Below are 14,879 nucleotides of genomic sequence, written 5' to 3'. Positions count from 1 at the left end.
GACAGGTCAAGCTAGTCATTCTCAAGAGATAGAGTAACATTGTTTGAATTATTTAATGACTTATGAATTATTACACTGGTTTGTTGTTACCGGTTTTTTTTATGGTTGTAAACCAACATTACGTGATCTAAACTTCTTTTGTCAAGACATCCATTCAAAGGTTTGCAGTCGGCCATTCGTGGAGAAAAAAAAATTTTAATACTCTTATTATAAGAAATTATATTTATATATTATGACAATCAAATAAGCCTGTTTATCGAGCAATGAAAATGTTATTAATTGAGTTTCATATATTATTCCACAATCAAGAATATGAATATTAAAATACACGCCCCCTTCCTATAAATCAACTACCTCGTCTCTAAGCTACGGCACTGTTCACATTCCTTGTACAAAACAACAAAAATACGATTGTGGTCCTTCTGCATTTTTCTGCTTGTATTTTGGTCAAAAGTGTATTAATGACTTAAGAAATCGATACAAGAAAATACCGGCAACATGGAAACTCCGGGACCCTTAATGCCATCTTACAGGTGTTGTTTGGCTACCATATTTTACATCTCGAACTATGCAGATACGTCTGTGTGTTTGTTTTAATAACAAAGCCACAGTGATCCATCGGCTGTGTCCACCATGAGGAATCGAACTTTGGATTTTAGTGTTGTAAGCCCTCAGACTCACCGCCGTCACACCGGGAGACTCTGCAAATACGTTTTCGCTTGGATGGGATAAGCGGCTACAATATGGTGCATAAAATAACAGTCCTTATTAAGGATATATATATTTTTTTTAATGGTGGCGTATCTGATAAGTCCCACAAACTCTTAGTTAAGGCAGATGCTCACGCGCTCAGAAGCAGACTACTCACGAGTGCAAACTTTCAACAATTTCAGAGATCATGTTATGTGACCCAATTGTTTACATGGCTGGAGAAGCAGCGGAAACATGAGGGCCGAAAAGGTGGAGACGTTTTTGTTAGAAATATAGTAAAGGAAGAAACTGGAGTAATAAGGCAACAAATTTACAAGTTTGCACTGATGACGCCATATTTTCAAACGAGGCTTACACTCGTAATAACACTGCTAATTTTTCGGCGAAGTTTAAGCCGTCAAACCGATAACTATTTAACAGCTTCAGAGTTGTAGAGACAGTCATTGGTTGAAAACACGCCAATTAACCCTGATAAACCGTTTCAAACGGACCAAGTATTATGTAAACTTCCTACTGTGAATGTCTAATGCTGTTTAATTCAGTACAGTTTCTCTATTATGAGATGCCAGTAGTTATTAAACACACTTTTATTATCTTGCTTATGTTTCAATAAATACACGATGTTTTGAACATAATATTTTGTTACATTACAATCTACATGAACTTCTCTATCTAATGCCTAAGATAGGTATGCATTTTGTTAATGCGTTATTCATATCCTATAGAGATCTACAGTCAATAAATATTATAGACTCACACAAGAGATCCCAATAAACCAATTTTCAAAAGTTGGTCAAAACATTTAACTAAGATGTACTTCAAAATGAACCAGAAACGGACAGTAGTTTGGCCGGAAATAGAAATAACTTCACCTGCTTAAACATGTTCTCCTTAAAAAAAACATGCATTAAAAAATTGTTTAATTTTAATAAACACCGTGAAAACAGCGGGAAATCTTGGTGGTATATAGCCAATAATAAACAAAAAATGTTTAATAATTTAGTAAACACCTTGAAAACAGCGGGAAATCTTGGTGGTATGGTGCCAATAATAAACAAAAAAATGTTTAATAATTTAGTAAACACCTTGAAAACAGCGGAAAATCTAGGTGGTATGGTGCCAGTAATAAAAAAATGTTTAATAATTTAGTAAACACCTTGAAAACAGCGGGAAATCTTGGTGGTATGGTGCCAATAATAAACAAAAAATAATATGGTGTATTTAACAAAATGGTTTGGATCTTGAGTATTCATAAAAAAATAAAAAAATAAGGACAATCACGGGGCTTGATATTCGTTTTCTACCAAATTACTTTTTATTTTGTGCTGAAAATAAATTTAATATAATCACATTATTAACAACAGATTAATGAACAAAGATTGGCGTATAAGAACACCACCGAAATTAACTACGGAGGATACACTGCAACACATTAATGAACAAAGATTGGTGTATAAGAACACCACCGAAATTAACTACGGAAGATACACTGTAACACATTAATAAACAAAGATGGGCGTATAAGAACACCACCGAAATTAACTACGGAGGATACACTGTGACAGATTAATGAACAAAGATTGGCGTATAAGAACACCACCGAAATTAACTACGGAGGATACACTGTGACAGATTAATGAACAAAGATTGGTGTATAAGAACACCGCCGAAATTAACCACGGAGGATACACTATGACAGATTAATAAACAATAACTTACCTGCTATCCTGAAAACCGCTGAAACAAACAGCACTAGTAACAGAAGAGGAGGATACATTGTGCTAGAGGGGCGGAATGCTGCTTTCTGTGGAGAATTCAAACCTGTAAAAAACAAAATAAGGGTAAAAATTATAAAATATCTTCCGAATTCTTTTTACTGTATTACTCAATTTAGAATGTGTTTGTAATTGAAAGTTAAAGAGTTTTAAACTGCTACGACTTACAATCAATATAAAAGGATGAATTATACTCCGAATTTGTGAAAGAAACTAATATTTAGAAGAAAGTGAAAGAGTTAAATAATTTCTACAAAACCTGCGATATAAAAAGGTTTATGATATATCCTTAAAGATATACGTACCGTTATCAACATAGATACTGATGTATTTATTACAAACAGCGAGTCCAAAACGTAAAGTAGAATCTTTCTGATGGTTAACTTTTAGACAACTCACATAAAAATAAGTAACCTAGCAAATTTGGATTTTACTCCATTGAAAATTTACATTATTTTTGTTACTTGCCAGACGTGTTACATTTTTTCATTCAATTAATAATACGAACCATATTCATTATAGCGCGCCCTAACGATGGTGCACGAACTAAATACATTTTATTAAAAAAGTAAGAATATTAAAAGAAAAACAACCTACAGGACACACTGTGTGTTATTAACAGAAGCTATAGTTTTGTGATTTTCCACCTTCTGTATCTCGGAGGGTGGTTACCCAAACTATCAGTGATTGGACTTGTACTTCACATACAAAATTTCCAATAAGAAACACTCCAATTTTGAATGAGTTTCTTCAGATTTTTTTTCTTCGCACCAAAAGTATGGAAACTTTATTTGATAGAAAAACATACTTTTATGGATTTTTTTTTCAAATTTGATACACTGTTAGCTCTATAAATCTATAATTAGGTGTCAAATTTGGTCTAAATATAACCACACGTGCACAGTTATTCAACAAGAACAGCTCAAATTTGATCAAAATCTTTTGCGCATGCCTACACAAAAAGTCACGTGAGCTATTGATCTGAAATTTGTACTACAGCTTCATCTAAGAGTAACAGTGGGTCGTTTTTTGTCATTCGGATTAAAGACGGCTGATATAGAGCAGCAAACCTACAAGGGAAATGACTTGCAGGTACATATGTATTGGTTAGGCCAAGCAAATTACCAGTTTCTAGCTCAAGCTTTCAAAAGAATCATACAGATGGACGGTTATTATTCATTGCCAATTTTTCAGCGCAAATGTACTAAATTTTACGAAATTATTCTCATTAAAGAGCGTTTAGCGTCACATAATATTAGCTTAAGTAATTCACTGTACCGATTGCATGCGGGTGATGACAAGAAACTGTTTATCTAAATTCCATGGCGCTACTATAAAGGAAGCTATTAAGCTGTTTTAGAGAGGAAAAACTACCACCATATATTTTAAAGAATCTGGTTGGTTCTGTCAAGTAAAGGTCTGTTCCGAATAATAAGGCTGCGATCCTAAAGCTAATGCTGGTTATTATCGAATGTCACTTTTTACTTGTTATGGTTTGTTGGTGGCCAAACTGGTGGCAACACTTATAAGCATTGATAAGAATTTTACAGTAAATGTCCATTCACTAAACAGCTGGGCCGCGTATTTTGTTTTACCCACCATCATGTATAAGTTGAACAAAAAATGCGGCCTGGCTAACTAATGGGGGGGGGGGGCTTTCAGTTTAACCGGCGAAAGTGTTCTGTTGTTAGGAAAACATGTCAGTTCAGTCCATACAAATTAACTGTCATTGTCCAGTTTTATAAACAAACAATCGAGCACGCTAAGCACCTTTTAAAAGTGAATGACCGGAATACAACAGTGTAGGTATTAGAGAGAGAGAAACATTTTCTAAATGTAGAATTATGTGAAAGTTAACTGTAGAATGATAAGTAACTTCCAGTAATGATTTTTCTTCTATTCCCCTGGTGGCCTACTAATATTCTGTACATCTAATGCTCTAAAGTAGATTTTCCAAATTTACAATTGAACAATAAAGTTTCTAGTAATGATTTTTCTTCTATTCCCCTGGTGGCCTACTAATATTCTGTACATTTAATGCTCTAAAGTAGATTTTCCAAATTTACAATTGAACAATAAAGTTTCTAGTAATGATTTTTCTTATATTCCCCTGGTGGCCTACTAATATTCTGTACATCTAATGCTCTAATGTAGATTTTCCAAATTTACAATTGAACAATAAAGTTTCAGATATGCTGTTTCATCTGCTATGCGGTGGCGATATTTAATGTGTAAGCCGTTGCAATTCCTTCTACTAGGGGGCGCTCAATATCGTTCTAAGAGCCGTAAGTGAAAACAGATGAGAATGTTACAATATGTCACCCACACTAGTACGTATGCCACATTCAGTGCCGAGGAGTCCTTTCGCTCAGCACCAAGGCTGGCTGGACATAGTACTGGTCTAGGTGTTATTTATTTATTTCCTCAACTTTTATGAACAACGAATGTTCAAGCTTTTCCAAAGGCTAAAATGATAAATTGAGTAACAACAAAAAGTTCAACTAATACGCTAGCATATAACCGTAGTAGCAGCAATAACTTAGACTCAAACTTCAAAACCAATTAACCTCTTACTGAAATAGATGAATCAACGCCCCCTGAAGACTAGCTAGCTGGGAAAAGTCGAGAAAAAATATATCTGCACTGAATAAGACTTATACATGGGGACCAATGCTGACACCTGGTGGATGTCAAGCCTTGTATTCACGCTAATTAAAACGTGGTGTGTATTTGTTAAAAAAACTACGCAGTGTGTCTTACGAGTTAAAATACACAACATTCGAGGTAGAAGTTCAGAAGAGTTGAAAGGTCACGGTAGCACCACACTATCAGTCATTGGCCCGTCTTTTTAGGGAGGTCACACATGGTTCAAAACTACCTAAAAAAAAACGACTTGGAAGAGAGACAACAACCGCCGCCTGCTCTATCAGCTCATAAAGTTGTCACGTCTTTAAATATATTCTGAAGTACGCACTTTACTTTGCCGCGGAACGCTCTGACTCTGCAGGACGACGTAAGGCGGTTAACATGTGGTCATGCTTTACCAGACAACCAAACTTTCTAAGTTATAAATAAAATACTCCCCTCCTATTTCATCGGAATAACTCACCCCCAACCAGAACTGAGAAAAAAAAATCTATATTTAAAAACCGCTTATCATAAATGAAGAGAATTCCACCAGATGCACATTGATGATAATAAGTTTTACTCAAGAAAGTAAAAAGTGTTTTTGGTCATTCTTAATAATCACATTAAGCCTATCACTAAATGATGCTAATGTAAGCATAATCTCTTCTGGACAGTGATTCTTCAATACTCAGCACAAAATTATCGTTTTTTGTGTATATTTCATAGAGAAATAAAGACGACAATAAAAGCAATGCCTGATTGCAAAAAGGGGTGACTGGAGTACGCAGCGCAGTTCGGTTTCTCTCGAAACCCGTTTCCAAACTTTCTAGAATAAAACTCACAATCCTCAATTTCAGAACAAACAGTTTTCTGATCCGTTTGATCTGTAGTTGTATGCTATGAAGGTGAAGGTGAAGAGTGGACGTCTGTTCGAATCAACACGTGTCAGGTTAACCCACACAGCTAATCTAGTCTTACAAGGGGGTGGGGAGTTAGGTGGTGATGTACAGGTAATCCCCACGCTACGCCTCCAAAGGTTCAAGAACTGAAGAAAAACTAGTGGTAGATGGCACGAAATAAATCAATTCACTCCGAAATTTTGACGAAGAGTGTTGAGCTGCAGTCACGCAAATCGACTATAGTCGTACCAAACTGCACTATCTAGCTAAATGTTGACCGGCAACTGTTACACGATCTGACGTTATGGATCGTCTGTATTATCAGCCCAGATACACTACAGTATCCTGTGGTACGTGAAGCTTAGTGGGAACAATAAACCAGCCTTAGGATTTTTAGTTGCTATAAACAATGATATGATAGAACAATTTCTGAACACAGTGGAGCCACACATAAACCCACTAGATAACTGTTGTTGTGCCATACCGGCTGAAAACTGTGGAGCAACACATAAACCAACTAAATAACTGTTGTTCTGCCATACCGGCTGGAAACTGTGGAGCCACACTTAAACCCACTAGATAACTGTTGTTGTGCCATATCGGCTGGAAACTGTGGTCCCACACATAAACCAACTAAATAACTGTTGTTCTGCCATACCGGCTGGAAACTGTGGACCCACATAAACCTACTAGATAACTGTTGTTGTGCCATATCGGCTGGAAACTGTGGTCCCACACATAAACCAACTAAATAACTGTTGTTCTGCCATACCGGCTGGAAACTGTGGAGCCACAAAACCCACTAGATAACTGTTGTAGTCTGGTATTTACCTTACAACTCAACAGGGTCTAGTTTGTTAACTAGTTGTATAAAAAAAGTATCTCGTGTGGCAAACATGCTGTAAAATCTGGCCAATAACGAATCACAGATGAATAGGAGAGAAGATCGTGCCATACAAGCGCACTACCTTTTTTAAATGGTTTTACTTGTTATCTGAATGAGGGTAAACATGCTGTAAAATCTGGCCAATAGAAGAGAAGATCGTGCCATACAAGCCCACTACCTTTTTTAAATGGTTTTACTTGTTATCTGAATGAGGGTAAACATGCTATATGAAACTAACTACTGATGGAAATATTATTTTAGTCAGAGTAGAGGATAAATTAGTTAAATGGGTTGAAAGTTTGGCCAGGTGGGAGGAAGTAAAAGGTTGTACAGTCTAAATGGAATAACATACAGGTGGCACATTTCACTTAGATGAATGACCCAGATAACAGGCATTTAATCACAGGTGTAAGGTGAAGAATGATCCTGGGTTGTCATAAAATATCAGGTTCAAATATCATCAATCGTTCTCTCCCTTAAAAATAAAAGGGACAGTGGTGATCAGATTAAAATTAAAGGGACAGTGGTGATCAGATTAAAATAAAAGGGACAGTGGTGATCTGATTAAAATAAATAGGAAAGTGGTGATCTGATTAAAATAAAAGGGACAGTGGTGATCTGATTAAAATAAAAGGGACAGTGGTGATCAGATTAAAATTTCAGAATTCATGAAAGGAATTAGTAAGATTGATACATCGGGTTTTGCCATGGTTAATTATGGGTCAAACTGCCATCTGGAGTGTAAGAGACTATAACTTTGGAGAGTTTGAAGAATGTTAGAGGATTACAACTAAACTGAGTACTCTTTATCTGTCGAGTGATGTTAGGAGTAAAAACATCGTACAATATAGAAAAATATACACACAACTATTGTACTTTAAAACTTTACACACACACAGAGAAAATGCATCTAACACACTTCATTCACACAACTACAAACATTTACAGTACGTCTATATTAACACACACACACTGATGGTTTGAAGTTTAGACCATTACATGAAACATTTACAGTATGTATATATTAACACACTGTTAATATATACATACTGTAAATGGTTGATGTAATGGTCTAAACTTCAAACCATGAGTGTGTGTGTGTGTTAAACCATGAGTGTGTGTGGAAGTTTAGACCATTACAAACACTTACTGTATGTATATATTAACACATACACTCATGGTTTGAAGTTTAGACCATTACAAACACTTACTGTATGTATATATTAACACATACACACTCATGGTTTGAAGTTTAGACCATTACAAACACTTACAGTATGTATATATTAACACACACACACTCATGGTTTGAAGTTTAGACCATTACAAACACTTACTGTATGTATATATTAACACATACACACTAATGGTTTGAAGTTTAGACCACTAACATAACAAGTACACACGAGTATGTCCTGCTGACCCGTGTCAGTGTGGGTGTTGACACATTCACTCGCCATGCCGGAAACAATATTCGTGTTCCCTATACACATATACATCTACCACCAGATTCCGGTTGATAACCTTAGGTTCTAGGTGTTTGCTTTGTTGACGACAATGCTACTACTACAGTGTGTGAAAAGTCAACAATACGCATGGAATTCATTCATCCTCTCTTACTTGTAGTGTTCCCTGTTTTGGCACTGTTGACACTCAAATTACACATTTCGTAACGTGATTAAATAAACGGCGGAATTTGATAAGTACGTTGTCAAGTTACGTATCTCACAAATAAATAAAATTGAAAGCAGTCCTAGTAAAGGTCAGAAAGTCGTACAAAAACCTGTGAACGACAGTTTTTGTAGAAATAAATCGTTGTTTACAAGTCTAGTGGACAAGTTACTATCTATCTACTCTGCCATCATTCACTTTGAAATGGCTGGCTGTTTCCTTTCTGTAAATAATGGACTTTATACGCGAGATTACTTTAAATCAAGGTAATGAGATTCCCCTTTATATTTTATAACCTTCAATGAGATTCCCCCTTTAAATTTTATAACCTTCAATGAGATTCCCCCTTTAAATTTTATAACCTTCAATGAGATTCTCTTTATATTTTATAACCTTCAATGAGATTCCCCTTTATATTTTATAACCTTCAATGAGATTCCCCTTTATATTTTATAACCTTCAATGAGATTCCCCTTTATATTTTATAACCTTCAATGAGATTCCCCCTTTAAATTTTATAACCTTCCCAGAAACCAAAGTTCATCGAACTCCTAATCTGTGCCAATTTCATCAATGTAACAGATGAACGTATTTACTGTAGCCTTTATTTTATTTTATTAATTCTACAAATATTACACGTAACATGGTTCTCAATATACTTCAAGTTTGGAGTAGTCGTTGGTTGCTAGGTCACAATATCATACTTAGGAAACGAGCGAGTTCACTCATAAAATTACATCTGGATACCTTCAGCAACGAACGGTTTTGTGGGTCAAATCTTTACCGGTTGACTGGACTTATTCTCAAGACATTTTTATCAAAGTGACTTGTATAAATATGAAGACACGCACGTACTACGCATGTTTTCTCGGGGAGAAGGAAGATTTAATAACTCGTGATGTTGAACTCTTTCATTTAAATTACCGCTAAGACTGAGTGGATTTTCATTGAGAAGTAAAAATCAGTGGCGCATTTTAACTACTAGTACTAATCTGTAAAATATATTTTAATTCTACAAAAGGACAAATAAAGCTTTTAGTTTGTTTTAGCTACAGATGAATCAAAGAATCGACGACATACACTTATGGAAAACAATAGCCTTATTCTCTCTTCAAAGTAACCCATTTGTCATAAGAAAATAAAACATTTTTTTATTTATAAACTTATTCAGTAATCTCATAAATATGCAACACCTGTTTCTTAACAAGTTTTGGATGAATCAATGGCACACTGGAACAAGTATCAACCAAAGCTTGACCACTGTCCTCTACCATTTAAGTCAGGTAAAAGCTTTTCCCATACAAGAGTAAAACACCAAAAGGCCTAAGAGCTTGTCATCCATCACCTTTCTACGATGAAGGAATATATACAAACAAGCATGCTGTATAGAATAACAAAACCTTGTACAAGTCTCCAGAGAAGCGTCATTTAAGTTAGTGCTTGTATTTTGTTCTCTCCTTCAGGACAGAATCAGCATGCTGGATAGCGTCAAGAACTAGTATCTGGTATATAAGTTACAGAAAGGCTCAAGAACTTGAAATTGTTTTGTTTGAAGCACATAAAAGTATAGAGGGAGCTTGATATCAGAGTAAACATTTTGACACCAAGGGGAGCTATTTTCTGATTCAGGTTGTGTCTCTTTATGGATCTTTGTTTCCCATTCTTTAAGTAACCAAGACAGTGATAAAAACAGGTTCCATTCAGATTGTTTATGTTTTTGTTTTACTTAAAGATTACTTTGGTTACTGGGTAAGAAAGGAATTGAAATATAGAGGTGTACACTTACACACTTGGTTCTAAGGAAGTGACACCTCGTACTCTAAAACATAAGCACATAAATTTCTTGGTTCAGTGTATACAATTCAGAATATGTATATAAATATAATGCTTTGGTCTCGATCTCATTACAAAAAACTATATTAACATACTGGAAATAGTGCAGACAGACTTATACAACATTACTTGTTTCAAGAACTTGAATTACCAAAGAATCTTCAAGTTTGAACATGTTTCCGAGGAGGACAAATAAATTAGGAAAGCCCTATTTCAGCTGTTATATAAATTAAAGAACCCCTATTTCAGCTGTTATATAAATTAAAGAACCCCTATTTTAGCTGTTATATAAATTAAAGAACCCCTATTTTAGCTGTTATATAAATTAGGGAACCCCTATTTTAGCTATTATATAAATTAGGGAACCCCTATTTTAGCTGTTATATAAATTAAAGAACTCCTATTTTAGCTGTTATATGAATTAAATAACTAATTTATATAACAGCTAAAATAGGGGTTCTCTAATTTATATAACAGCTAAAATAGGGGTTCTCTAATTTATATAACAGCTAAAATAAGGGTTCTCTAATTTATATAACAGCTAAAATAGGGGTTCTCTAATTTATATAACAGCTAAAATAGGGGGATCTAGCTAGTCAGTCTAAATGTGACGTAGTGGTCTAGCTAGTCAGTCTAAATGTGACGTAGAGTGGTCTAGCTAGTCAGTCTAAATGTGACGTAGAGTGGTCTAGCTAGTCAGTTTAAATGTGACGTAGAGTGGTCTAGCTAGTCAGTCTAAATGTGACGTAGAGTGGTCTAGCTAGTCAGTCTAAATGTGGCGCACTGTGGTCTAGCTAGTCAGTATAAATGTGACGTAGTGTGGTCCAGCTAGTCAGTCTAAATTTTATTTAATATTACACACATTAATGCTTCTCTCTGTTTAGTTATTAAAATACATGTTTACCGGTATTTCAACCTTCAAGTTAAATGACTGATGTAATCATAATTGAGTTAATGAATCCCGAAAAGGGAAGTTTTAAAAATTACTCTGTGTTCGTTGATGTATCATTGGAAGATAAATTTTGTAAAATTACTATTCTTTCTATTAGATATGGGTGGGTCTGTTTTCAAAGCCTTGTTATTTATAAATCTCTGAGTTGGATATCCAAGTATTGTTCCTCTGAGATGTGTCCACATTTCCTGATAATGCTAAGATGATACCAGAACAAAGTTAGTTAACAGTGTTTTTTTTTCTTTCACGAGGATATAGATGGTTACAGGTTTTGAAATTCTTTAATATTGATAAGTATAAGGTACTTAGCCGAGATATGGGGGCAAGAAGACATGAATTAGGTTCACAAGAAAATCAAGATCAAACCTCACCTACAATAACAGTTGGTCAAATGTTAGCAAGGATAGAATAGGTCAGTGTTCCGACTTCCAGTGGTTAAACATGTATGATGTAACCCTTAATATTGAATTTGTCATTTTCTAACCCTTCATTCCGTCATTCAAACAGGGAAGTTTTAAATCACTAATGACTTTCAACAGCTAAAATAGGGGTTCCACACTATGTAACATTGAGACTGACTAGCTAGACCACACTACGTAACATTTAGACTGACTAGCTAGACCACACTACGTAACATTGAGACTGACTAGCTAGACCACACTACGTAACATTTAGACTGACTAGCTAGACCACATTATCATGTGCTACATCATACTGTTATACATACTAATCAAACTATTGATATTAGCATAGCTTAGCTCCTCCTTTTGTGATTGTTTTGTTGTTAAAAGCTACAAGTTAACTGTACTCGTCATTGTTTTGTTGTTAAAAGCTACAAGTTAACTGTACTCGTCATTGTTTTGTTGTTAAAAGCTACAAGTTAACTGTACTCGTCATTGTTTTGTTGTTAAAAGCTACAAGTTAACTGTACTCGTCATTGTTGTGTTGTTAAAAGCTACAAGTTAACTGTACTCGTCATTGTTTTGTTGTTAAAAGCTACAAGTTAACTGTACTCGTCATTGTTTTGTTAAAAGCTACAAGTTACTGCACTCGTCAATGGAATCAAACATCAGATTTGATTATTATAAGCCTGCAACCTTACTGTTCAGCCACCAGGGGGCACTAGTATTTATTATTAAGCATAATGCTACAAAATGGGCTACCTTCCTCTGTCCACCACAGGGCTCAAGTTTTGGATTTTAGCATTATAAACGTAAAAGCTAATTTACTCCTGAGCCACAGGGAGGGGTATGACGGTCCTTACAGATTATAACCATTCAGTTGGGAGGAAAGCAGAGAAAGGCAACAATAATTTATTCAGGTTTGAGAAATTATGTTTCTCGAAACATTGCCAATTCTCTCTCTCTGCCAGACTAGAGGCCAAGTATTTAAAATAAGTTGGAATTTAAATAGGCTGTAATGATGAGTTCTTAGATGTTAGAAGAAATAAGTAAGCTTTCAGTGAGTACAGATTTAGGCTTACCATCTCTCTCACCTTGGAGTTACGTATCTTGTAATGCACGTGATAGTTACGTGCTTAAAAATTAGTGAAAACTTTGAAAAGAAAATTCTAAGATTAAAAATAGGAAAGAAAAAAAAAACTTCTTCGTGGAAACATTTCTAGAAAGAAAAGTAAACAACTACAATTAGCTTGTTTTATTTATAAATAATGGTGATTTGGACAGTTAGGTGACGTTAAAACAAACGTATTCAAGAAAGTACCTACTCCTACACAAACACAAGAAATGTAACAGAAGTTCACTCATCACAAACACAAATACAATTTATGAACACTCCTATGTATCTATCCAAGGTGTTGAAATAATGCTAACAATAAATATTATACAGCCATTTCACAGCTGTTATACATAACTTATTTTGTTATCAAAGTAATAATAATAATAATAACTTATCGTTTTTATAATTCACATTCCGACTTCCAGCATAGGCTGATAACTCAAGCATCTAACAAAACCCTAACACAAATTTAGTCATCATTGAATTGTTTTAGTAGCCTGGTTTTTCTAAATCCTTCTCGTGGTAGTAGGTTGAACACTGTCCACAGTGCTCCATGTACAAATCACAGAAGTTATGACTACTGTAGGCGTAGCTATATTCACAAAAGCTAAACAATCACGCGGGGACTTCAGTTTTGTTTATCATACCTAAATCCTGGTTTGTTTGGTCTTTTAGTTTTACAGATAACAATCTAATGTCCTTTCCCCACGTGCATGTGGAAACTGGTCATTCCATATTGTAGCCCACTCACGTGTGATAAACTAAGTAATATTTTTATCATGTGATCTTACACGTCCTTCGGTTACTTAAAAAAACCGACAAATATTTTGAGAATATCCACAGGTAAAACACTTTAGAAGTTCAGGATTTAAACAGAAAAAAGAAATTGAAAATACATGTTTGTTACGAGACACGAATTTCAAATCGATTTAAAAAATATATATATTCATTACTTTAGAAAATTGTTTGTAAAGTGTATAAGTTTATATTATTAGGGTTTAATAATCAAGTTCGTTTGTTAGTATTGCCATCAAAAAATGTAAGATGGCTACTTAATATACAGCATACGTTAAGCCTTAAGGTACTCACGAGACGACGTACCTAGTAGTAGTACCAGTAGGCACCGGCAAGCTCGTTGAAGCCCTTTCCAGAGTCTTCTTACACAGTTCTTCTGTATTCTCCACAATCTTGCTTCTTCCAAGTTGACACAATTATCTTTCGGCAGAAGTACATCAGAACACGAGCTATCGCTGCCCCATTTTTTATAACATACTATCTGTTTCGAACAAGCAGTCGTATGACAAGGTATAGACATTTTTATGTATCGCACGTGCCGTCACTCGCTATACGAAGAGTACCGACTTCTTTCTATGCTACGGTATAATACACACCACAACTCGGGTTACAACTTACGTTACAATACATGCTACCATAAGGTTTTCCGTTTCAACAGTGTTAACAAGAGGTCACAGTAATAAAGAAACAACACGCACGCGACTCAGAATACTCTACTGAGACTAGTATATATTTCGGATAACCTCTTATTCTTAAAACTGTAACAAGAACTACATTCATAACTTCCTACACAACCGGTAGACGATTCACTACTAAATCCTATTACATAGTAGGTTGATAATAAGTAGTTACTGCGTCACGTCTAATGTGGCGCCACGTAGCGGTTAGTAAGTATGGTGCCATGCTGATCTTGAGATATTTTCTTGAAAAAAGGGCTATAATAATATGAAAAAGTGCGGACATGAAAGTTATACCAGCGCAAACAATTGAGTTAAAAAGAACAACGAAATTTAAGAATTTTTTGTGTGATATATGTACTATGTTTTAAATATTAGATTAAAAACTTGCATACTCACGATAAAAAAAAAAAAAATCAGCAAAGCATGACGTTAAAATTATGACTTCCGTTCCGGAACTAAAAGCAGTTAATTTTTTAAACAGAGAAAAGGGAAATACTGTTCAATATTGTGTTTACTCCGTATCTGAAGGGG

The 14,879-nt window shown here is 35.0% G+C and overlaps 1 protein-coding gene across 1 annotated transcript in view; it reads right to left on the bottom strand.

Annotated features, from left to right (window-relative positions):
• LOC111083169 overlaps window positions 1–14,577 on the bottom strand; it is a 26,596-nt gene extending 12,019 nt beyond the window's left edge. The window contains exons 1-2 of the mRNA XM_022379475.1: window positions 13,975–14,577; window positions 2,431–2,532 (exon numbers count right to left, since the gene is read on the bottom strand). Of these exons, the coding sequence (XP_022235183.1) occupies window positions 2,431–2,532; window positions 13,975–14,188 (316 nt within the window). The 5' untranslated portion in view covers window positions 14,189–14,577. The remainder of the gene's footprint in view (window positions 1–2,430; window positions 2,533–13,974) is intronic.
• Between the last annotated feature and the right edge of the window lie 302 nt (window positions 14,578–14,879).

The sequence above is a fragment of the Limulus polyphemus genome, unplaced genomic scaffold, assembly GCF_000517525.1.
Source record: "Limulus polyphemus unplaced genomic scaffold, Limulus_polyphemus-2.1.2 Scaffold8420, whole genome shotgun sequence".
NCBI classification, from domain to species: Eukaryota; Metazoa; Arthropoda; class Merostomata; order Xiphosura; family Limulidae; genus Limulus; species Limulus polyphemus.
The sequence above is the reverse complement of the archived record's forward strand: the minus strand, read 5'-3'. Positions and strand labels throughout refer to the sequence as shown.